The sequence below is a fragment of the Psammomys obesus genome, unplaced genomic scaffold (genome assembly GCF_907164565.1).
Source record: "Psammomys obesus unplaced genomic scaffold, mPsaObe1.curated_primary_1811, whole genome shotgun sequence".
NCBI classification, from domain to species: Eukaryota; Metazoa; Chordata; class Mammalia; order Rodentia; family Muridae; genus Psammomys; species Psammomys obesus.
Genome location: NW_026596095.1, coordinates 23,933,542 through 23,960,163, shown reverse-complemented (window position 1 = coordinate 23,960,163; position 26,622 = coordinate 23,933,542). Strand labels below are relative to the sequence as shown.

The 26,622-nt window shown below is 39.1% G+C and overlaps 1 protein-coding gene across 2 annotated transcripts in view; it reads right to left on the bottom strand.

The window, feature by feature from the left end:
- Nucleotides 1–26,622, bottom strand: part of Ppp3ca (protein phosphatase 3 catalytic subunit alpha) — a 288,024-nt gene that overhangs the window by 60,757 nt on the left and 200,645 nt on the right. For both annotated transcript variants that reach the window (XM_055628085.1, XM_055628086.1), the window contains exons 3-6: nt 13,526–13,650; nt 5,966–6,077; nt 4,459–4,604; nt 983–1,122 (exon numbers count right to left, since the gene is read on the bottom strand). In XM_055628085.1, the coding sequence (XP_055484060.1) occupies nt 983–1,122; nt 4,459–4,604; nt 5,966–6,077; nt 13,526–13,650 (523 nt within the window). The remainder of the gene's footprint in view (nt 1–982; nt 1,123–4,458; nt 4,605–5,965; nt 6,078–13,525; nt 13,651–26,622) is intronic.

The window sequence follows — 26,622 nt, the reverse complement described above, 5'->3', positions numbered from 1 at the left end:
TTACAGAATTCTTTGGGCCAGACACATCAGTGTAATGAACATTATTTCCAGGTTTACTTTTGAAGTTGGAAGAGCAAGTAAAATAAAACCCAGCTTATGTTCTAGAATTTAAAATTTTCATGATCGATTCCGTCTGGCAACATTCACACTGTTACATCACATAGGAAGGGACCCAAATGAACGACCTTAGGAGTTTCAGATGCAGCAGCTAAACGTGAGGTGTCCCATCAGGAAAGTGGTTCAGATACGCAGAACCCCAAATGTGCTATGGATTCCTTTCTGAAATGTTCAGAAATGCAAGTCCCTTTTGCAAATGTTAAGTGCACCATTACGATATTTTCAGCATGGTTCATCAAAGTGGTGAGCATGTATGTGCTGGGCTACCTACGAACTCTATAACTGCTGGTTCTCACCCACCCAGGGAGCCTGACACACTTGAAGTAAGAATGAACTGAGCATGATTTAGTCAAGGAAGGAGAAGCTGGTTTTCTGATTTCAGTTATAAGAACTGGTGAAGCACAAGCATAATTATGGATGAACAAAGGCAAGGTTAATAACTTTTTCAGTTCATGCAGCAGAAACGTTGATTTTGGTACCTTTTATCAATTGCAGCCGTCACTTTACTTCTCCCAGCCCATCCTCTTTCATTCCTTTCCTATTGTTCACAGAAATTACATATCCACGTATTTTTGAAAGATTCATTTATTATTTATACAATATTCTTCCTGTATGTGTGCCTGCATGCTAGAAGAGGGCACCAGGTCTCAATGCAGACGGTTGTGAGCCACCATGTGGTTGCTGGGAACTGAACTCAGGACCTCTGAAAGAGCAGCCAGTGCTCTTAACCTCTGAGCCAGCTCTCCAGCCCCTATCCATGTATTTGTATGTAGGTATACATTCTTTACAGCTACTTATTCACTTATCACTCATAATCTCCAGTACCGTAGGACAGATGTCCCAGCCACCCAGGCTGGCTCCTCACCTGTAGAAGTACGAACACCCCCTGACTGTGTTGTGAGTGAAATGTTCCTGAGTCTTCTCATTCCCAAAGTCCTCCAGGGGGTCCGACCACAGGATGTCACACATGGGCCCGTAAGCAGGTGGTTCTTTGAATCGGTCTAACTAAGAAAAATAGAAGACAGAGAACAAAATACTCATCTTCGGACACTTAGAATTCAGAACACACGGGACGTCAGCTCCCAGTGTGAACATCTCCCTCCCCCAACCTCAGATGGGAGAAATATGACCCAACCCTCTTCCAATCCCTGCCCTGCCCCCATTCCTCATCTTTCCGGGTTTCCCTTTCTTCTTTCTCATAATGAACCCAAGTCGTAGCTACGCTCATCTCTCCCTTTGCTTCTCTCTTGCCTCTTTAATCTTACAAACTTTACTCTGGTTTTCCTCGTTTAATCCTTCCCTTTTCTTTTCTACTCAAAACATTTAAATCCATTTCTGTCTCCTTTGTAAAGAAATAGCTTGATTTTTGGTAGTGATTCCATGTACCACCTGCAGAGAACTGCCATCCATTTAAAGTCTGGATGGGAATTCCCTGTGATCTCACTTTTTATTTATTTATTTGTTTGTTTGTTTGTTTATTTTTTTATCTGACACAATGATTTTGAGGACATGTGGCTTTTACACAAGCCACTTGCCTTGTGTCATATTGATACTCATCTCTGAAGTACATGTCATTTTGCAGTTGGTCTTGGCATGAGCAAGAGTATGACAGTAGAGTGACGCTGAACTTCTTTGGCCACTCGTTCAGTCACACTTCTTCGCCTGACCGGCTTCTTTGGGGTCTTCATTTGAAACTTGTTTTCTAGTTATAAACTGCTTTGTGATCATCTCCGTACCACGCAACACTGAGTATCATCGCTGTGTGTGCTCCACAGCGCCAGGAGAAACAGTAATGTCTCACACAAGAAGATATTAACACACAGAGAAGACTCTGTGGTTTATTTAATGTGCTTTTGTTTCATTTTTAAAGATTTGTTTAAGAAATAAATGGTGTGTGTGTGGGGGAGGGCTGGGGAGATGGCTCAGTGGATAAGAACACTGGCTGCTTTTTCAGAGGACCTGGGTTCATTTCCCAGGACCCACATGACTGCTCACAATTGTCTGTAATTGTCACAAGTGTCATGTTCCAGGGATACGACCCCTTATACAGGCATAAATGCAGGTAAAACATGAATGCCCATGAAATAAAAATTCATTCATTAATTAACGGTGTTCTTTGTGTATGTGTGCACTGATATGGGCATGTTGAGTGCAGGCGTCTAGTGAGGCCAGAAGAAAGCATCGCGTCCTTTGGAACTGGAGTTCCAGGTGATTAGGAGCCGCCTGACATGGCTGCTGGGATTCTACCTTCAGCCCTCTCCCACAGCCTTCTTTTTAGTTCCTTGTTTGATTTTTAAAGATAAAATGACAATATCATTACTCTCCAGAAAAAAAAAAAGAACATATTATTCCCTCAATTCCTGAGTAGTTTCTGTTGCACCTTAGGGACAGAGTTTGCAAGGAACGACTGGAATATTTGGATTTCTGAGATAAAAACAAATACTAGTTTCACGGCAATAGATTCTTATGATATAGAAACATATCTGCAATTTCATAGATTATTGTCTCAATGCTGTGAGTCTTACTAAAATTATTAGAGAAACAGTAAGTCATATGAAAATGATTACTCATTTTAAAGTTTAGGTCTCTCTCTGCCCATGTCTGCATCTTTAACACAATAGTTCATTAGCTATATCTTTCCATTTTTATCCCTCTGAAACAATAAGGCACTTATGGAGTGGATTTTCATCACGTCCTTCTGCCTGAACACTTTGCATCCTTTCCTTTAGGCCCATGAACTTGCCCATGTCCGCAAGTACAACAGCCATGCCTGTCTCTCCTGTCTCAGCGTCTGTTAACAGAACGACTTTGGTTCCACACACTGCTACGTGTTCCTTTTTTCCTCCCGTGACCAGCTATAACCTGACTAGCACACAAGGATGTACGATCATTTGATTTTTTTTTTCACTAAACATAGTGGAAAAATAATACTTACTAAATTAATATTAATTGAAGGCAGCTTATATAATTAACTTGTAAATGCTTTTCAAAATACAAATTTGTGAGGCAGCAATGGAAACATTTTAGCTCAAGAAAATTAGAAAAAAATAAGTAGCAATTACTCAAATGACACCATATGATGTCCTGTATAAATACCCACAGACATTACTTGAGTTCTATGCATGAGGAACCTTAGGTAAGGTTTTACCTGAGCCAGCTATCACATACTGACATCACGGTTACTGTACCCATTGGCTGACTTAGAACACACCAGGCTCAAATACCAGACAGCATGTATCTTTCTAGCAAAACTCAGCCAAATCACAATTTTAATAGCTGAAATACAGCAATTCAGATAATTCAAGCAACTTATTGTTTCTAAAGTGACTGGCATAGGTAGTAAATGGGGCTCAGAATCATTTCCGCATTCCCTTATGTGCTTGGAAAAGTATAAGCTATTTTCTTAGGTCTCCTCAAAAGGAAGGGAGAAGTGTCTGCCTCTGTTTTGCGCATCAGTGAGTCTTGCGGAAAATAGTGTAGCTTTGGTTTCTTAGCCCAAAAGCTTAATGATCAAACTTATCCCCAAATTATAGCACGTTCTGCACACTGACACACACAAATGTCATGTGCTAAGACAACTACAAAGGATATGTCCAGAAAATGTAAGAAAATGTTCTCATTGTGCTTTCTTTTGGAGGTTTGGACACCAAAATTACACTGAGAATTTTTTGATACACTCATGTCTTTTCTTGCACTGCTGCAGTTAAGATCATAAACACAGAGAAATAAAGCTTGTCTGTTTTTGCAGCACTGCCATGTATTGGTGCATTGTTTTATGAAAAGAACACAATGAACTTCCACATTCCACCCAAATTAGCCTCCTCCTGGAAAACAATAGCAACAGTCCACACCACAATAAAAGTACGCTTCTGAAAAATTCCACTGTTTTCACTCATTTACCCAATAGAGCCAAAACATTATTATCTTTGCTATTGTTAGATGCTGACTTAAATATTTTTACGTTGTAATAGCAACAACAAAAACCATCATAATAAATACATTTTAAAAGTCAAATTGTGCTATTTTCTCCAAGGGTCAAGCAACTTTTCTAACATATCACAGATATATGATGGACTAGTTGGAGAAAGTAAAATGAAACTGCATACCTGCTTTAGAGATTAAATTTTGATATTTTTAATGACATGTGCCACCTGCTAAGCCAAGCCCCAAGCCAAGCCCTAAGCCCTAAACTAAAAACTGGATACAAGTCATGGCAATGTGAGTGTATTTAGCTACTTTAATTTTCAGGATGCAACAGCTGATAGAGGCAGAGCAATTAATGTCTTCTAGTGATTGCTGTTGGACAGAGAATGGGTAGACTTGGACAATAACAGAGCTTACTTTTCTGATGTCATCTAGAGTGTTAATCTCTGGAGACAAACCACCATGTACACACAGGAACTGTTGGTTCATCAGCGCAGCCAGGGGAAGGCAGTCGAAGGCATCCATACAGGCATCATAAACTCGTTCTGAATACTTTATTTTACCTTTGAAATATGAAAAGTAAAACTTTACTCTCATGCCCTTATGACTAGGACCATTTCGTTGAAATTGCTTTGTTGCTTTTATATATATTTGGCCAGGATAATGTGAATATGACCCTTTAAAACAGAATGAATATGATTTCTAAGACTCAAAGATTAACATTAATATATAATGTTTTCTATTTCTATCATTTATCTATACTGTTTAATTTGTATAAATGCAAACATTTTTTATATACTTTCAACACACACACAAAGGTGACAGAAAGAGAGCCACACAGCTGATTTGTATTCCTATAAGATTTTGTAAAAAGGCAACTGTCACAAAACTTTCTGTAGCTCTTTTTGCCTCACAGAATTTTGCTATGCCCATATTGACTCAGAGCTAATGTTTCTAGGAAAGTCTTTATACTTCATTGAATATAAAAACCAAATTACACAGGTAAAAAGAATTAAAGTTTCAGTAAACAATGGGAAAAACAGACATGAGAAAAATAGAACTTAGACGTAGGTACAATCCAAGTACCTATGTCTAAAGGAAGGCATCGGTTTTCAGTTTGTCTAATGCCCTAGAAACTGACATCAATGAGGCCCTAAAATATAGGTTCTATTTGGCCCCCCATTTCCTCCTTTTCTTGACTTGAAAGATTAAAGGGAAGACTTGCATTTCTAAGCACTAGTTTTGTACTATGGCATACATGAATCTTTAGCTCAGATTAATAATTTACTTGATAAAACACTTATAAAGTTGACATTCTGGCTTGATCTTGTGCAGGCCTTTTGTAGACTACAATAGGCGCTGTGAGTCCATGGGTACAATAGTCCTGTCATGTTCAGAAGACACTGTTTTGTTCTCAATCTCCCCAACTTCTGCTTCTTACAATCTTTCCGCCCCTCTTCTAGTAAAGAAGGGGAATGGGTTCATGAGCTCTGTACTAACTGAGGCACTATGGACAGGTAATGGTCTCTACAGAAGGGATGAGTCAGTTTTCTTCAAGGGTGTGGGACATGGTAGGTTTGGCTGTATTCTATTGGATGGCCCCACACCCAGGAGTATATAAACAACACAAATTGGGGGTAAGCGTGGGGGGGATGAAGCTGGGAGGAGTTAGAGGGAGCTATGGAGATCAAATATATGACTAAAATATATTGTATGATAGTTTCCAAGGACTATAAAAACATATTTTAAATTACGTATTCTTAAACCTGTCCGTGTTTAGAAAGATGACATGAAACAATGTCACCTAAGGCTTTTGAACTTTGCACAGAAAATAATAATACATTATACACTATGTTCTTATTTATCAATTAAAATGACAGTTTAGTATATATGACATCAGAGGAAGAAGTCTCAGTATACTTACATTCTTGTTTAAATGTGAAATACTCTGTTAGATGTCTACATTCATGGTTTCCACGAAGTAAAAACAGTGTTTTGGGGTAAAGAATTTTCAAGGCCCACAAATACAGCACACACTAAGGAAGAAATAAACATAAAATGAGCATCTTCCATTACACTTGTGCATTTCATAAGTTAACATGAACTCAATGTATTATCATGGCCAATATTCTCAACCTAGGATACTTAGAAGCAAACCAAATATAACTCAGGGTATCACTTTCGCCAACTCCCTGTCTTCTTGGCATCTAATTAATTTTAATTTTGAAAATATTGCATTTATTTACTTACGTATGTGTAGGCGAGCATGCGCACATGTATGGAAGTCAGTGGAGTCAGCTCTCTGCTTCCACCATGTGGGTTACCGGTACTGGGCTCAGAGCAACAGGCTTGGCAGTAAGTGCCTTTACCCACTGAGCCATGCTACTTGCCCTTATCCTGCCCTTTATTTAACAGCATTTATAATACAGAGCAGAGCCGTCGTCCTTCTTCTTTTATATAAGTACATAATTAAATTGAAGGGAAGGGAGTGTCAACTCATTCACTGCTAATAAACAGGGAATATATTCCTTATACCTTAAAACTCTCAAATTACTTAATGGAACATTTCATATTGTGTGACCATGATGACTACACATAGACTAGGTTTGGGATTAATCTTCATTGATGCGATCTGTATAGAAGACGAAGAGTAAGTGGAACAATCAAATATTAATACCAATGTTATCCTTAAGTGTCATTCATTAAGAATCCACACAGAGCAGAAAACAATTCTTTGAAAAACAAGCCCACAGTCTCTTCTTCACAACACCTGTATTCCCAAAGTGAGGCCATGGCAGGGACACAACAGAGACAGGGACAGATCACACTCTGATGACTGAGACACACGATGCTCATGCCTCGCTCACCAGTTAGCCAACATAGAGCGGGAACACTGGGTAATGCTAAAGGGAAAGTCTACAGGAAATGTATCTGCTGGCTACCAGTGAAAGCTGTCAACCTGTAAGCTTCTGTGATGATCACAGAATGAATTCCCAACGTGTTGAAATAATGCTTAAATATACAACCCAGGGGTGTTGAGGAAACGCTAATTAAGGAGACAAGTGTAGATTACTGTAATGTTCCAACAACATGCCATCTTCAAATATGAAAGTGTTTGAAAGAAACAAAAATGATAGACTGGAGTTAGTTTACGTGTGTGTGTGTGCGTTTGCTGCTTTGATTAATTTCTAATTACAGTCATTAGCTAGAGTTCATGTGATTAAGATGTGAGCACATCTGAAGAGCTGGCCAGCTGTCCTCCCTAAGTGGCCCTCGTAGCAGCACGAGCCACCACATGCGCAAAGCTCCCTGCCATCTCAGTGAGGAGAGGGTAGCCTCATGAGTCCTTGCTATGAATCCTATTTTAGGACTGCACTTACATGCTTAAATAAAAGGTGGTTGTATTATTCAAACTCTGCCTCGTATTTCAGAGAAGGGAGTAATTAAGTGCCATGAGTGTCAATGAGAGAATCGTTACCAATTCAAAATTCTGAAGATTGTCCCTTGACGCAGGTGACGGGGATGCTCACGTAGTATGTGCTTGCAAGTTGGGGGTTAAATCAGAATGTCTAATATGGAAGAGGAATAGTTATACAAAGACCCTTTAAATGTATGCTAACAGGAGCCTAGAAACAGCTTATGCTACAAAGCACTAAAGCCTCATTTGGACTCATCAGTTTGCTATGAGCAGGACAGAAGCCTGGCATCTCTGTCTGCATTCTGCACTGTTGGCTTTGTCTTGAGTCTTTAGGTCAGAATCTTGCTTAACCCTGCACACAGGCATGTTGTCGCTCCTGTCTGTGTAAAGCCAGTACTATCTAACCTACCCCAGTTGCCTTGACAGATGAAGGTACAAAGGTGACAGTAATTGAGGCATCTTACTGTCAGGTTTTACCATGTCCTAGGGTTGAGCCATTGTCCTACACCTGCAGTTACACCAGCTTCTAGGAACACCAGGGTTTTGCAACATATTCCCCTTTGATGAACTCACGCTCAAGCAGAGGCAATCACAGCAGGGAAACTGGATTGTTCTGTTAAGCAACAGAGCAACGGAGACTTGCAGAGCAAGCAACAGGAACACCTTGCAGAGCCAGATCTGACAGCATCATCAGTCAGACCTCCCTTAAACTGGAGACTGCTTGCTGCTGCAGTCGCCCTTCCCCTGATCCTCCCTCTACTTAAACTTGAAACTCCTGTCAATACCCTGAAGACTGACTTGAGGTCCTGGCATCCCGTTTTTGCTCCTCTCCTCAGTTTGCTGTGTTGATTAAAAGTCTGTTTTCTGCTGTTTACCCCTACTCTCTTTGACTGGACAGTCAGGGCAGGCAGCTGACCTAGAACCTAGTTCACGAGACTCCTGTGATCAGATTCTTACCTTAGAGCCTAAAACATACGCACTACTAAAATTCCCATATTGGGTGTGCTTTATTTACAATTCAGTCAAGGATGCATAAAACCTCTTTAATACAAATATTTTTAAGCGTCTGAGTATAACAATAATAAGTGCCCGTCTCACACAACTATGAAAATTTACGTATATTGACCTCATGAAACTGTTACATAACTTAGGATCTACAAGACTTTCTCTTGTTCCTTCCTGGTCAATAACATTCTGAAAATTTTAGCCAAAGTTCTGACATCTTTAGATTCATTCTTTTTTATGATAATTTATTTTAAAACAAAGCAGTTCTCTCCCCATCTTAAATCTAAACTGCATTTTATAAGCACACTCAACTACCAGACTAGAGGAATCAGACCTTAAGTCCTACATTTTCTTTTTGACAGTTGTTAAGGATCTTATTTTGATTTTGGTCTACAACTTTTAAACTTTATCCCCTTACTCTTAATTACTATAATCCTTTCACAACTGAATCTAAAAGATAATTCAGAAATGTTCTCTGATAAATATTCCTAGTATTCATATCTACACATTTAAACTGATACGATATACAACTCCTTTTTGGATGTAATCCCATCTTTGCAGAACGAAATGTGGAGAGAAAGAAGAAAAAGAGCAGGAAAAATAAATACGAAAAAGTGAAAGGGAAAATAAGGAGAGAAGGGAAAAGGGGAAAGAAAGAAGAAAAATAACTAATTTTTGGTTCGAAGTAGTCTAGAATTGAAGTATTTTTTTTTTCACATATTATTTCCTTTTCTTCTGTGGCAAGCATAGATTTTCTCCTGAACACTAAATAAAACCGCAAACACAGCCAGCATGGAAGAAATGGCATGGTAAATGAAAGGCCAAGGGTGGACTGGAGAGTGGAACCCTGCCAGCCTTAACCCTCAACATCTGGTGCGAGACAGCTGCCAAGCACAGCACAGACATGCTGGCAACTATTTAGTCATACAAAGTTCCAGCATTCTGAAAAGTTGAAGATCTTTAACGAAATTATGACCTCAGATTCACTTTAGAGTACAGACTTGTAACATCACAACCAAACAAAGCAAGATAAATCAGTGTCACTCAGGTAAAGATTATTTATGTCTATGTGCTTGGGTGACGGCCGTGAGTCAGCACTTCATTGTCTGAGTCTGTGAGGGCAGAAGGAGCACTATGTTACATGGACCTTTTTACATGGTGAGATGCAAATGAGCCGTACCAATCACTTCAATCATGTTACCATTGTTACTGTTAACTAAACAGGTGTTTACAACTTCTGGTTAGTTGTTGAATATGAAAGACTGCACCGATTTCCGTCACAGACACAGCCCTCACTAATTTACAACTCATCCCTAACCACACAGCACTAAGGACACTGTTCTCTTAGTTCACTGGTAATAACAGTGTAATAATTTACTTAGTAATTTAGGCTTTTAGATGGGCCGTCTTCTTGCAAAATTGCATAGGATTCTTAGCAATTGCAAAACAGAGTAAGAGGCAAGAGAGTCAAAAGGAGAGTACGGTTTTAACTATATACTGATTAGCTCTCTGAACTGGTAACTATACCCATGCCTCAAAACTTACTAATCAAAACTGATGCTTCTCTTGACATGCATGGCTAAGTGCAGTCTGTAACACGAGTTTGGAAAGGATTCAAACTCCTGGAATTTAGAACGTGACTTCTCTAAGACACCATTTGTCTTGTCTGAGAAGCTAACCACGAAGTGGCAGTCGAATATCAACGCACTGTCAAGACCGCTAGCTACCAAGACCAGTGGCCCTGGTTTGTCACCTCCGTCACGTGTCCTACTGCTTGCTTGTTATTTTCAGGCAGCAGCATGGAATGCCGCCTGGCTTGCTGTGGTTCATTCTGGTCCACGAGTTCACAGCTAATAAACACAACAACTTTTCACACTTCAATGTGCTGGAGGCCTGGGCTGAAGTCTGGATGCAAGCAGAACAGGAGAGGCCAGCTCTTGTCCAACTCAAGGCGGTGGGTGCACTGCAGAATGCCTGCAAAGAGCCTAATGAAGCAAACACAAGGAAACAGCTGTGCGTGCCTCTGTTTGCGGATTCTGGACTTTGCCTAGGGTCTGTAGAGAAACATGCCCAGCTGTGGACCTAAATATACACACATGCTTGATCAAAGAGATTAGGTAGGGTAATGCAATCATCAGAAAGAGGAAGGTTTGTTGTAAGACAAATTATGGCTGAGAACAAAATTGCCTCTTCCTTTGCTACTCAAAAGCTGGCTTGTTTGGGGGCTCACTTTGGAAGGAATGATTTCTAATCACAGTTAAAAAAAGGGAAGGTTGGGTTACTGGTGGTTGGGGAGGTGGAGTACAAAAATGAACAGTTTGTGCTGTCCAGAGTCTGCGACTGGAGTCAGGAGAGTCCCTTAGAATCTGCTCTTCAAGGAGAGGACAACCTTAGGAGAGTGTCTGCAGTGTAACTAACCCCAGTCATGGACGTGACTCCAAAACGCCTTGAAACCTGGTAGAGTAACACACACCAGAAAACTAACTTTTTCTTTCTTTCTTTGTTTTTACTTTTTTGTTCTGTTTTGTTTTGAATAGATCCTGACCAGGGTTTCCCCTCCCTCCACTCTTCTCAGTCCCTGCCCCCACTTCTCCCAGTGCCCTACCCACTTCCCTTCTTTTCCTAGATCCACTTCTCCATTTCTCTCCAGGAACCTCCCAGGCATATCCTACGTAAGCACTCATATCCACAGGGAATATTTTATATGTGATAATTTAACCCTCACAAGATAGAACCTGTGTAACTGTGTGTACCCCTGTGTGAATGCATAGGGCTGTATATGAGCTTCTGTAATAGGGTGTGTTTATTTTTTTTTCAAGTACATGTGACTAGGGTTCAGGGCAGTGCCAAGTTCAGCCATGGAATCCTGAACCCCCTCTTAGCCTTACTGTTAACATCCTATGAAAGGAAGTTCCTTACAGGTTCCTTCCAAAACTGAGGAATGAATGTGATCATTTAGCAATTGACAAAACTTACAAAATGCCAGCCTCCTTATTCCACAGTAGAGACCTTGAAATAGTACGAGTAGAGTATTTCATGCACACCAGTGGTCTTCACCCTTCCTAAAGCTGTTACCCCTGAATGAATATAGTTCCTCATGTTATGGTGACCCCCCAAAATAAATTATTTTTGTTGTTACTTTATGACCGCAATTTTTCTCCTATTATGCATGATAATGTAAATATCTGATATGCAGATGGGCTTAGGCAATCTTTGTAAAAGAGTCCTTCGATCCCTAAAGGGATCACAACCCACAGGTTAAGAACCACCTGTTATACATGCTTGCTCTGTTTTAATATGCTGATCCTATCACAGCTCCGGCAAAGCTACTCCTGGGTCACAATGAGATCCAAGTGGATCATACTACAGAGGAAACATTATTTCCTTTCCGTGTGTATAAAGCAAGTCCACGGGCCTGCACACTCAGTTTAACTGAGCCAATTTTGAAGATGGAAGTCTTGGCAACTGCATCTCAGAACTTCTGAGTTCTGTGAGAACTACATTCAGCATGGCACAGCATTTATTTGGGTATTTTGATCTTTGTATGAATTTTGAGTTTCAATATGAACATAACAAACAAATACTGCAGCTCTCTAACTTCAAATATCTAGAATGACAATAGAAAATTTAAAAATATGTGCTAAGGAGCAGGTCAGTGACTTCTCTTTTCAAGTTTTTTAAAAAACAGAGCTTTAAAAACACTCTAATTAGGAGAAATTTAGAATACTTCAAATGGCTACAGCTACAGATACATAAACTTTGATTTGTTTTCAGGAAAACCAAACTGAACTGGGGGTGTGTCTCAGGGTTATGATGCTTGCCCAGGGTGTGTGAGGCCAGCTTTGACCCCCACACTAAAGAGCCAACACAATCAGAGAGAAAAACAAAAGTACTCACCCAGGCAGCCACCCACCCCAGGGTTTGGTTCTATTTAGATCTTTTGGAGTCCCATTTCCTTGCCTAGACTTAGATTTCTAGAGAGCAAGGAGATATTTTACATTTCTTCATAGTTTGAATCATAGTGCATATGTACCTGTTTATCTGTCAAGAAATATGAAATGTCTATGTCTATTTACAAAGGTTTATATACACATATGTACATATACATATATATATGCAAATGCACACACACACACACACATATACATAAACACACATAAACACACACACACACAGAAAGAGAAAGAGAGACAGACAGAGGCAGTGACGATTGCATTAAATACCCTAAATACCCTAAAGCTTCAATTGGTAACTTTGAGACTGACATATTGCATTAACATTAAATATCTTTTAAGTAAATATAATATTAAAATATTTTAGAACACCCTTTTTTTATATGATGATTCCGAGCAAATGGTTTGAAGACAGAGTCAGTAACGTTGACTTATTACATAAGAATAGCTCATTTATTTTAATTTTGGTGTTTTTGTTTGTTTCTTTTTCCACATATCAACTAGTATCTCTAAGTTCTAGCTTCAAAATTTCATCTTACAGAACTACTGTTTTCCAATATATAACTTTTGGGCTCTTCCAAGACATCATTTGAGGTACCAGAAAGAGCAAACATGAGGACAAGAGGGCCTTGCTTTTATTTGACTTGGAAAGAGCCTCTATTCAATGGCTGTCTTTTTTGTTTTGATTAATGACTTTGACAAATTACCTAGTTAGGTGACAGGTGCCACGATACAGCAGCTGCCAGTGTCCTCAGAGAGACACACGTGCCCTCTGTGTCCATCATGAAATGGACTTACTGCCTCACAATTAACAAGCCGTAGATGAGCAAAGTCAGTCCACTTAATGCTGTCCACTTTTCTTTCAACATGAGATAGGACCATTCACTGTTTTCACCAACTTTCAAAAACATGAACTATACGAAAGACAAAATCTTACCATTTCTTTGACATCCCTCCGCATAAAAGCATATAGGAGAATGAGAAGAATTTATCTCATTACGTGCATTAAAATTGATTGTTACAGATTTTGGGGTTCTGCAAGGCGTTCATCTCTCCCCCTGGCCATCAGTGATCCATGACCAGCTAAAAGAAAAGTGTGTGCACTTACTTCAATGCTGAAGTACCCTCTGTCAACGTAGTCCCCCAAGAAGAGGTAGCGAGTGTTGGCAGGAGATCCTCCTACTTCAAAGAGCTTCATCAAGTCAAAGAACTGTCCATGGATGTCTCCGCAAACTGAAAGACAGAGGACATTTCAAGTTAACATTAGTTTGTCTGAAGTATATAATAAAATGCTCAGGACCCGAAAACAAGATTTCAGGAAGCCCAGGTCCTTTGCTGAAGATGCCAAAGTTCCTGAGCGGCAGACTCTGCTTTAGCACTCAGGTCTCCTAATTTACAAATTAACGGGGAAAATGGTTGTTATTAGGATGGCCGTGGCCGTTGTCATGTATTTAACAATTTCACTTGAGATCCTACGAGGAAAACTGTTTTTTCCTAAGTTATATCTAACAATGTCATGGGACAGAATTTCATTTTACAGGGAAGGAAAGGAGGGAAAGACAAGGCCGATAGTCTGGCATAATCTTCGTATAAGCGAGGTGTGCAGTCATAGTCACTGTTCTTAATTGCTTTGTTAAAAAAAAAAGTGTAGAAGAAGTATTATGTTTTGGTAGATCTAATACGCAATTGACAAATTTAAATCCTAAAGCAATGTTTTTGTAAAATATGTTATCAATTGTCAAAACATTTTCCTAAAGGTACATCTGCAGAACTGTATCTGCATAAAATCACTAGGAACTGAAATTTCTTAAATTTCTTAAAGAATTTGCATTTACCACCCAGTATTTATTGTCTCTCTGACTGCTGGGACCCTCCCTACATGCACACCATGCTCTGCTCTCTAGAGGAAACAGAGCACACAGTGTTTCCTACAGTGTGGAGGGAACTACAGTGTGTAGTTCGACATGGTCACTGCCAAAAGGGAAAAATTGGAGCTTAATTCAGACTCAGGTGATTAAAAACATTTCTTTTCAATCATCGTCTGTTTTCATATATGTGCAAACATTAGTTACTTTGAAGCAAGCTCTGCTTAAACAATGGACACCACAGGGATGTTTCCTGTAGGGCTGAATTGTAACACACCATATGCTGTGGTCACCAGCAACTTACTAAAAATATGCTGAAGTTCATCATTCAGCAGTTATAGGAATACAGGTATAGTACAGAAACCATTGATGAAACAACCATCAGCCAATGAATGATGTCTAAATGATCTGTAAAATCTTATTTCTCGCCATGAATAAATAATGACCGTGTATCAGGGGTAGGCAGGGAAGGTTATATGATGTCTGTGCTCCAGACTGTTGGGCTGCTAAAACGATGTAGACATTAGAGAACTGTGAGTGTCAGGGCACGCCTTTCCTACATTCCGGTTGAGCCTCTTCCCTCACTTCAGCAACAGTCATTGTACAATTATCAGAAACGTACTCTTATTGCAGCAAATTAAAAGTTGATGTTAGGCTACATAATGTTTATTATTAGCCCTAAGATTATCATGGCGGTATTATCTAACCTGCTATCACAAATAATGAGACACAGACATCTGTTAGATTTTGCAATTGCCCTATTTATCTTTGGCGGGGGAGATAGTTCACTTACACTACCTCAGTATCCTCACCATCCATCTCCCATACCCCCATCCAATGCCATCCATCTTAATCTTCCTAAACTGGAATCCTTTCATCCATAATCCCATGGTACTTGCTTGTGTACTTCATTTGGGCCTTTTCATGTCACCACTGGAGTACTTTCTCTTGGCCCATGTGGTGTTTTCTACACATAAACCCGTCATAGCGTCCTCCTTCCTCCTCTCTTCTTGTTCTTCTGTCCTGAGATCCTATTTGTGTCCTCTACAGCCTGGGAACCTTAGCCATGGCTATCCCATTCTGCCCTGCCCAGGTACAGGTTACTTAATGAACCAATCAGGTATAACGTTTTAGGCAAGTTTACACAAACAAGAATGGATTAATGAACCAATCAGGTATAACGTTTTAGGCACGTTTACACAAACAAGAATGGATGTATCCAGCGGGCAGTACCCAAATCTCAAGGGCCAGTAATTAACATTAGACCAACCTCCAACACTCTTTGCTTCTTGCAATAGCATCTCGTCGTAGATTGTTTATAAGCAAGCACATTTTTATTCTTATGGTTGAGTATTTCACAATTGGGTCTTTATTCTGAAGGACTAAGGAATTTGGGCTAAGACTGAGCACATCGTGTTCCTCTTGGGATAACATGAAGGTTTCAAGCAAGAACAAAGAAGGAAAGAACAGCGAGTATGTTGGCTCACATCCTGCCAGCGGTAGAAAGCTGGTTCCAGGAGAAAAAGAGACTGCCACACATCCCTGGGAAATGACAGCTCTGTTAACCTAAAGGTTTGCAACCTCTTCCATTCGGGAGGCTGCAGCGAGATTATAATCCAAAACCTTCCGGGACAACAATTCAGATCCTGTCTGGAAACAAAGCAGGAAAAGGAGAGCAGGGGACTACAGCTCAAAAACAAACAAACAAACAAATAAATAAATAAATGAACAAACAAGTAAATAAATAAATAGATAAATAAGTAAATAAATAAATAAATAGATAGATAAATAAGTAAATAAAGCAAAGGGCCTATCTTAAAAGAGTAATTGGCTTGTCTTTATCCTAAGTTTTGAAAAGCAAGACTAAAATTTATTAGCTAACACCGGCAATAAGGATTCTACTGATTTACATTACAGTGCGGAGGGCCTGGTTAGTTACGCAAACACCGACTTCTCTGAAGTTGGAGGGATTTTTATACCTGTATGTATGTTTCAACCCAAACCTCAAAGGAAAGAAAGCTTTAGTCTTGAAAATGTATGCTCACATGTCCTCATTTACACCTGCAAAGTGAAAGAAATAACACTACAGAATGGCAATCACTGTGATCCAAATGTCTCTATTCTGCCTGGCTGCTGCTACCCTTGGTGTGGTGAGTCCCTAGCAGGGCATGTGGGTTGGTTACTGGAAAAGACTCAGAGAAAACATGAAGCTACATGACAGGGTAAGACAGGCTCCAAAGATTATTTCCAACTTCTAGGGTAGTGACAAATTTAATCATCACCAAAGGCTGCTATTAAACTCCCCCCAAATTAAAACAGTCCCACGAGAACCACAAAAGGAAATGTGGAACCACAATTGCTGGCATGGACCCCTGACCACCCAGTGCCCACCCTGGGCTGAGTTCCTCACTATCTGAATGACCTTGGGCAGGTTTCTCAAGTTCTTGAAGTCATAAGATATTTATATATAAAATACAGTGACAATAGCCTCATCCCTTAAAAAAGATTACTTGTGCGATTAACCAGGTTAACCTTGTAACAGGCTTAGGTGTTTCTGTATTTTGTTAAGGACCTAATAAATATTACACCAAGCACCACTTCCAAATGGCTGCATTTGGAATGTCAAGATCCCAAGCTGAAGGGAGTCTCCCGGTTGGGGCTAGAAGGAAGGCCTTCTGTAAACATCCAGAAGCATTTGCCTTCTCTCCTCCCATGCCCTTCCTGTCCTCTCTTGGCATTTTACAATTCCCAACCATGCCTGAAAAATCCAGAGTAATTGGTTTCACTTCGCCATGTCAGAGATGGAAATAGCAGGATATTCACTGAGGTTGTAGACCACAGGTTAGAAACAAAGGGCTTCTTAGCAATGGACACAACTGTAGCAGTTAGAGAACTAGCATTAAAACCATGATGAACAGGGCTGGGAGATGGCTAGTAGATAAAGCGCTTATCACATAAGCAGAAGGTCCTGAATGTAGGTCCCCAGAAACCTTGTAAAAGAAGCCAATTGTGGTAGCATCTCTAAGCCCAGTGTTTCTCCATGAAACTAAAGATCGATATAGGACAATTCCCAGAAGCTCGGAGGCCAGCAAGCCTTGTCTTTGCGATGGCAAAACCAGAAACCATATCTCAAGGTGAAAGTGAGGACAGACAACTCAGGTTGGCATTGGATCTGCACATGCTTGCTATGGCTCGTGCATGCTCGCATTGACACATCTGTACACACATACATACATGTCAAGCATGCATACGCAAAGGCACATGATTAAACAATAGAAAATATAATAGGGGATGAAAATTTCTATATAATTAAAAATTACAGACTTCTTATGTTGAAATTTAGAAGCATTATCCTAAATGCAAATTTACATAATAGAAAAGTAAGCTTCTTTTGTTCTATAATCTTGATTCAAAATAACTCTGCAACTTTTAGATCATAGATTGATGACACAAGAAAGACAGTAATTATATCAAACCAAACAATTAAAATGCGGTATCCGGACACCCACTTACCATTCTGATTTTTCACATTGTCACCAACTTTATCTCACAACACCACACCCACGCTGTTATAGACACAACCACTTATGATGACTGTTGGCGAATGAAAACAGCTTCCACACATAATTTTATCTAAAAGCTTGAAGCCCAACCAAAGAAAACAGAAACTCAAATAAAGCATGCCCAAGTCCCAGGAATTTTTTTATAAGGACATGTAAGGATTTTCAAGAGCACTTAAGATATTTTTTAAGCCATTTTCCCCCCTCAGATTTCACAGACTGCCTACTTTGCATGTCATATGCTTAAAGTCTTCCCAGACTCTCTTACATAAATGAGCTTCTCGCTGCCCCCATCCTTCAACCTCCTGCTGCACTTTATTTTCTTCACTGTATTTTCAGCAGTGACTTACTTGTTAGGTGTTTCTCCCCAGACTCTCCTGCAGTGGACCAGAACCGCTGCTATGATGGGTGGCGGGCAGCCCTGTTCACTGTTAGCACCAGGGCCTACAGCGGTGTCTAAACTCAGGAGGCACCCCACCCCTTGACTGGACCTGGGCCAAGCTACATCTGGCAATCTGAGAATTTTCTGAGGTGCCCTTGGGGTCGACAGACATGACGATAATTCTGTGGAGTCTGTCTTGGTGGGAGAGGAACCCTTCACCTACCCGAACTGCAAGTTGTTTCAAGCCTTTCCATCACTGGATTCTGGATGGGATCCATCAGACTGGAGCCACAGACAGGCTCTGTAAGCATCTTATTTCGGCTACATCACCTGACTCCACAAGAATTTCTCACTATGTAAACTTTTTATGGTTGTTGTTGTTTGTTTTTATCGAGACAGGGTTTCTCTGTGTAACCCTGGCTGTCCTGGACTCTCTGTGTAGACCAGGCAGGCCTTGAATTTACAGAAATCTGCTTTCCTCTGCCCCTCTGAATGCTGGGATTACGGGCATGCGCTACCATTCCTGGCTAAGATGTAACCTCATTAACAAGCTCTTGGATGATTCTTCTCTAGTCCATTTAGACTCATACCTTTGAGCATCAGTTTTAGCTGTTGTTGAGTATGCTGGTATGGCTTGGCTTACAGTGGTTATATATAGGTGGAAATATATGCTGGGAAAGTAACATACTTTGGGCTTCACACTCTCTTGGTATGTGATCGGCATTTTATTATTGTTGGAAATAATTATGAAGTAATGAAGTAATGAGTTGATAGTCAGAGGGATTTCAAACTACGCATGTAATTACAAAATAGGACCTCTCCTCCTGAATAACTCGGGGAGATGAGTCATGCGCTTCTTCAGTGCACATTTGATGTACTGCGCTTCCCTATGTGTGTTAGACAGACAGAATGGTTAGTGGAAAATGTAGCCACTGACCTTCCCACTATGGGACGTAATGGTCCTGTCTTTCATCCTCTTAGAAACTCTAAAATGGTCACATTCTTCCCAAAGCCTGACATTAAAATACTGACTGTTCCTAGACACTAGACCCCTAGGATAAATTATTTAGCAGAGAGCTGAAATACACACATAATAGTTACTATTGGATCTCCAATGAAATTTTGGCATTTTTGTCATTACCCACATCTCCTTGGAAGGCTAGGTCCTTTTATGTTCCATTGCCCTTGGCTTTCCCAGCACCGCTGATGACACAGGCTTAGAAAGTCCTATCGCAACATCAAGGCAAGTTTATTTCACAAATGCAAGTTTATTTCTATCTGTTCTGTCCCCTTGGACTCCTTTTATTGGCTTCCCATTCCCAATGGCTAGGGCTGGGGGCGGGGGGTACTCAACAGGAGGCCAGTACTGACAGACCTATGAGGCGAGAGAGGCTGGCTCACAGGTACAAAGTCGCTCAGTGGAAGAGTAATGAATTATGCATTCCACTGCGAGCTGAGGAAAAGAGTTAACAACAATGTACTGTACCCTTCAAAACAGTCAGAAGAGAGGATTCTGACCGCACCAGGAAGAAATGTCACATCTTTAATGTGAGAGACACGCTAGTTCCCTCTCTTGATCATTAAATAATGTACAAATGAATCTATATTTCACACTGGAACTTACAGCTATGTGTCAATTAAGAGAGAAAGCAAAAATCATCAATCATACAGAGACATAATGCAAACAATAAAATATCCATGTATCAGACAATATCCATATATTGGGTTGAATAGCGCCCAAATTCTATCTTCAACAGATAGTATGCTAACTGTCAGACCCTTGGACGGTCATGACAATTAATAAACTTAGATGCCATAAATATAGAGAAACACAGCAATGCTAATAAGATTAGCACAATAAAGATACTGAAATTTAATACAATATTTTGCCGTGAGCCATTGCTTATTGTACCCTTTAGTTACCTGCTAAGTTACAACACAATGTTTCTTGTCCAGAGACTAGCCCTTCATTTGCTTTTAGATGGAGAAGTAGAAACCAGTAAGTGCTGTAAACAGCTGAGGAGGGGAAGCCACCATTGCTGCTGCGGTGGTGTTTCTGGGCTCTTGATCGACAGGGTACTGAGTACTGCTATTCACAACATCCAGGGTAGAGGCTCCTGGGGCACCAGAGACCAACAGCACCACTCATAAAGTAGGTCCAAGCATGCTGCTTAGATAATCAGCTACAAAATAATAAATAAATAAAAGATCCAAGCAATAGTTAGCTTTTCATACTTGCCTTTTGATGTTACTCCCCTACACCCTTGACGCCCCAAACACTTTACTAGAATCATATTGGAGCAATTTCATACATGATTGAGACCTATAACTTTGATCTAAGAAGAATCCTCCTAAGTTTTGAAGAGTGCGAAGAGTGAAGTGGGAAACATTATGAAAAGTTTTCTCTTATTATTGTTATTATTTTTCATAGAAGGCAATATCTCCCACCCCCCCCCCCCCACACACACACCTAATATCCTTGCTAGAAAGCTGTTTAGTTCTGATATCTTAGGCATAGAGGGTTTGGGTGTATAAACATAAATGTGTATGAATGTATGCGTATATAACACTTCCTACCACAGAGTAGGCATGTAGGCATCATAGGGCAGTAAAGCTGTCAGAGGCTATGAAGCATATACTCAAGAGTACTCACTACGCAATACGGCAAAGGAGTCCTGAAAGAGGGTTTGCTTTTTTTTTTTTTTTTTTTTTTTGTAATTAGCTGAGTTAACCTGTGACATGAAAGCAGGATGATGGATTCATCACAAGGCACGTCTAAGAGCCCCTGAGCAGGACTTTTCTGTGTAGAGAAGGCAATGAGCAGCATACTAGAGAAGGCAATGAGCAGCGTACTGAGTCTGACAAGTCCCCCAGAACAGAGGATCAGGCAAGGCCAGGGCAGCAAGATGGGAGCAACCAGACGTGAATAAAGTCTGACTTCTATCTTCTGGGTAGGGACATTGGTGTTCAAATCAAGAACCAAACTTATATATCACATGTGTGTTAGGTCTACAAATCTAAATTAATTTAGTAAATATACAAAAGAGAATTTCTGTATCGCAACTTAATTATTTTTAAAAGAACCTTATTGTTTCTAAGCTCTTATTGTCAATTCAATTATGGTATTAGAAATGTAAACCAAAACTTCTAGTACTAACCATGCTAGGATTAGGATAAAAGAGCCATGTAAATAACAACTTGAAAAGGCTTTGATAAAGCTGTCCTTCATGTTCAAAGGCACATAATAAATGAAATTTAAAGCATACACTTTCAGATAAGATGATGTACAATAGCTTTGGGTGAGAACAAGCCTACAAAATGGCTTCTATTTACTCACCCATTTGAAAGGAGACCTATCGAGAAATATCACTGAGTCAATTTCATGCTCACTCTGAGCAAGATTTTCATGTCCCATAGTTCCAGGATGAAGAAAGAGTGTATAAATTATGACATCAAAAGGCGCACTATTCCACTGCCTCCCACTAAACTGTCAAACACTAAAAATAAATAAATAACAGACAAAAACTAAAAATTTAAGGACAAATATTTTAAAATTTTCTTAGCCGGATGGGGCTGGTATGATGATTTGCAAGTAAAGTGGTTTTAGTTCATGACTCACTATTTTTCTAAAGAGACCTTTCAGTTCTTCCAGAATACTGACTTTTATCATCTTGGAGGATTTGCATAGTAGACCTCTTCAGCAAGCTTCTCCAGTGTGTACTAAGCCACCACGTGGCAACTTTCCCTTTAGAAACAGCGTGACCGATCTCTGTACTTCACTCTTGTATGATCCAGGACATTAAGCCATATCTTCCCAGAACAACAAAGGCCCTGCTGTGAGGGAACTAACACTGTGTCTCATTCTCAGCAATACAGCTTAACCTACTGACCTTACTGGTTCTTTAAATATTTTTTTTCTATTAAAATGTTTTCATTTCTAAAATCTGCAGTTCTCAAAAAAAAAAAAAAATTGCCTGTAGAAGCAATGCTAAAGGTTCACCACAGGGGGTACTGTCCTTCTTCCTGTGGACAATCCAGGTTTAATGAATCTTTAGTGGATGAGTTCAAACCAGCCAGCCAACCACTGGCATGGTTCATCAGACATCAAAAGGTTATTGACAAGGTGGAAACCTAAGGATTGCATTGAAGATTGCTAAAACCAGGAAAACAGCATCAACTGGAAACTAAGCAAAATCTAAACAAAGTACAACAAAACAAAAACCTCATGAGGTTCTAATTCCCCAAGGTAGCATATTAGAAATAATGCATATATTTCCATAGAAAACAAATTCTCAACCAGGTCATTCTAGTTTTATACCTTTGAACAATAATGGAAAATCAATCCAACTAATACGGGTTGAATCCAGAAATTTTAAGAATTTATTTTTTTAAAAATCTAAAGAATCAGATACAAAGCAATAGCTTCAGTAAGGACTAGGAACATTAATTTCAACCTTCCCTTCTTCATAAGGGTGCTATAGGAAGATAAATAATCTGTCATATGATATTAGAGAGAAGCAGAAAAAGGCAATTGAAAGAACAAGGGCACAATATGCTGCTGGTACAAAAGTTATACTCTATCACCAAATACTTCATTAGCCTCATGAATCTCCATTTGTTAGTGACAGCAGAAAGACTCAGTCTGCACTGTAATCCTATTTACTGAAAGAACGCATATTCAAAACATTAATAACAACTGCAGGCAAGGTGGACTCCAGTCAAAAGAAAGAAAACAATTGAAAGTTATACTCATGTATTTTTCCCCTCATAAGTATTCTTGCTTTTTGTTGTTGAGATTTTTTTTCAATATTTTTGAATAGTATAAAACAATTTGTCAGATAAAACTTGTTAAGTGTTCATTCTGTGCATTATTGTTAGTTTTCTACCTCATCACCAGTCTAGACTTCAGTAAAGATCCATAATTATTAAAAGCTCATTATGACGTTATAGAATTATATAAATCACAGTTATGGTTCGATGTGAGATATAAAAATAAATCAGTATTTATAACATTTCTGGCATTCTCAAAATTATGTCATCATTGATTATTTATCTTGAGAATAATTGTTTATTTGATATGCAGTTTATTTATCTTAAGTAGCTCACTGAGTCTTTGTCATCATCAATCAAGAGTATCACATAACCATCAGGCATTGATAGAATTCAATCCAACTATTTATGATTTTATTAAATATATACAGCTACTCAATTTACTATTAATAAGTTAATGCTAATACTTTTAATGAAAAAAATTAATCTTGGGTTATAGGTTCCCAGGAACACCCCGAGACACAGGCATTCCTTACTCTAACCAGAACTAAGGCATGCTGCAATGTCTTCATGTTCCAATTTGGGTCTTCTTCTCAGTCTGTCTGTCTTTTTAGATAATAAAATAAAATAAAATAAATAAAATAAAATAATTAAAAAAACCCAAAAAACAGCATCTTCCTCAAAGGAAACTTCTTAAGAGTGGCTAAGTACTTAAAACTGAGCAGCTACTGAAGAAACAGAACAAAGGTTGTGTCAAAGCCCTTACCATTTACTCAGAGGTTTCCATCATTTGCTTCATAACTGCTGTCAGTTTTTTGTTTTTTTTTCTTTTTTTTGGGGGGGGGGATTTAATATGAGTTCCTTGTGTTTTACCCTAGACAATAAACTGTGCCATCTCTCTTAATTACTTTTCTGTTCATTCTCCCTAAAGCAGCTTTCATTATCTACAGAATGCATGGGCACTTCCAGTCTGCTTTTCCCAATCCCCTCTCCTGCATATTCACACTTCTACTCTTTTTTGTTCCATGTTTCAAGACTTGGGCCATCTTGCTGTGTAAATTACCACCTGTGTAACTGGGTCAGGATATTTATTCTCTGTAAGGCACCAGCTACCTCCTTTATAATTCTGCCAGGTTACTTTATGGGCTTTGAAAATATAGGAGAAAGAAGATTCTTAGTACATGGTGTATTTGCTAAGAAGGTACAGCTTAGGTAGAGGATTGTCTACATTAGAATGATTTTGAATATTCTGCAAGGTTAAGCTAAATATGCGGCCCTTCTGTACTCATTGTAGCAATAAATGAAACATAAAAAAACAAAAACGAAAAACCTCATTCTATGCTTTTCTTCTTTCAGTCAAAATATGTGCTACCCCATATCGAAAGCTGCCAGGCCTAATATCGAATAGATGAGGTCTCCTGATGCTCACTTTCCATTTTTCCTCCCTTAAGGGTGGAAATATCTCCAAATGGCTTCAGTGATTTCTGCCAGCCCTTCAGCGGGTGGCCCACGACAGTTTCCAGTTAGTCTCATTTTGTTTTGTAGCAAACCTCATTTACAAGACCACTCTGTTCCCTGGCTGGGTAATGGTGGTAATGTTTTAAAAGCTGGAAGTGACATAGTAAAGAAAAGAAATGGATGACATTTCACCAAATGGATTTTTCAAAAAAAGAAAAAATTCCTTCTCAGTTCTCTGGAAAACTCAGTTAAAAATCCTTTGACTGAGGAAAAAAGTCAGTCATCTCTCTCTCTCTCTCTCTCTCTCTCTCTCTCTCTCTCATCATGATACTCCTAAAACGTGTCAATTTAGGGAATTAATTATTATGTGTTTTTTTTGTTTTAACTAAAGGCAAGAAAATAAACAGCACCATTCTAAATTCCACACATTTGCTATTAATCTTGCAATTATACATAGAAGGGCATTAGAAAAGCTAAAAGTGGACTTTCAAGAACATAGTTCCATCTATGTCTAGGACAAGTGAGGAAAGCTGTCAGGGCCTCTGCAGGGCATTGCCCGCAAATAGCCATACTCAAAAGGTGCTGGTGCTTCCTTGTCATATATGAAAACTTGAAACCTTTTTTAAAAATTCTGAACTGATCAACCACTTAAGCTATTTGACATTCTATTTTATAAATATGTACAAGTATTCCGTGCAGAAGTAAAAAATACTAAAATATGTAAAAAGCTCAGACACGTTAGCACTCACTAATCTTCAAATTAAGAAACTAATATCTGAAAAATAAGTCTGACAAAAGAGATGGCTGTTTCTTTTTTTAATATATCTTTTTAAAAATTTATTTGTTTTATGTATATGAGCATGCTGTCTTCATACATACCAGGAGAGGTCATCGGATAATATTACAGATGGTTGTTAACCACCACGTGATTGCTGAAAACTGAACTCAGGACTTCGGGAAGAACAGCCAGTGATCTTAATCATTGAGCCATCTCTCCAGCCACAAATGACTTTTTCTTCAACTCCAACTAATTTTCTTTGATTTAAATTTTATTTTATATGTCCCTAAGCGGACATTCCAGAAATGAAAAAAAAAATGTTTACCAAGAATGCTATACTAAAGAATAAACAATACCAAAGGTGTATAAAGATGGAACTTGCATTTGATAAATAAAAAAGTAGAATTGATGGCCCCAAGAACTTAATAGCAGAGGAAGAGAGACAGAGAAAGAGAGAGGTACTGTGTCTAAAAAGTAATACTGGAAAGTACTGGTTTTCTGGCTATCAATATAATTCCTTCCTAGAAATTTCTGGGCAATAGGTTATGGTGGAGAACTATGCATTTAAAACTCATATCTTCCACTAGTGTATTACTGGGCACATCATATCATTGCCTGCTTGCCTTCCATCAGTTTTTAACGGACACCCAGGTGCCCATTAATAGAAGGATAGATAATCAAAATGTAGTATGCACATACAATGGAATTTTAGAAAGTAGAAAAAGAAAAGCAAAGTTAGGAAATCTGCAAGAAAATGGATGGACTGGAAAAACAGTGGATTACAACAAGGTGACCCAGATTCAGAAAGACCGGAACCACATGTTCTGTTTAATAGATGAATCCTAGTTTATAATATATATTAAGGATGTACATGTGGAGAAAACCAAAATAAAGAGAAAAAAAGAGCATAATCGGAGAGTTAGAAGGAGGAGGAAAGGTGGGGAGAAGATAAAAGAACATAAATGACCCAAAAGCAGATGGGAGGGACTGACTGCAAGGGGGAGGGCAAAGGAGGCAACTGAATAAGAGAGGGGCAAGAGAACTAATTACAGTGTACACTGTTTGAAAAAGCCATCACGGCAGCGAATGCATCAAACGTTGATTTAAAATGGAAATAAATTCTAAAAAGGACAATAAAATGTCATTTTGAAAATAATCATTAAATTGCTGGGCTTAGTGATTGTCTGCCTTTAATTCCAGCACTCAGAACATGAAGGCATAGGGATCTCTTGAGTTGGAGGTCAGTCTAGTCAACATAGTGAGTTCCAGTACAGCCTGGTCTCTACAGTGACACCCTGTCAAGGAAAATGCTGAATTACAAACGTAGTTTTCATTTTAAAATTTCAAAGCAAGAAAAAAAAATGAGATTATTTTGTTTACCCAGAGACAAAA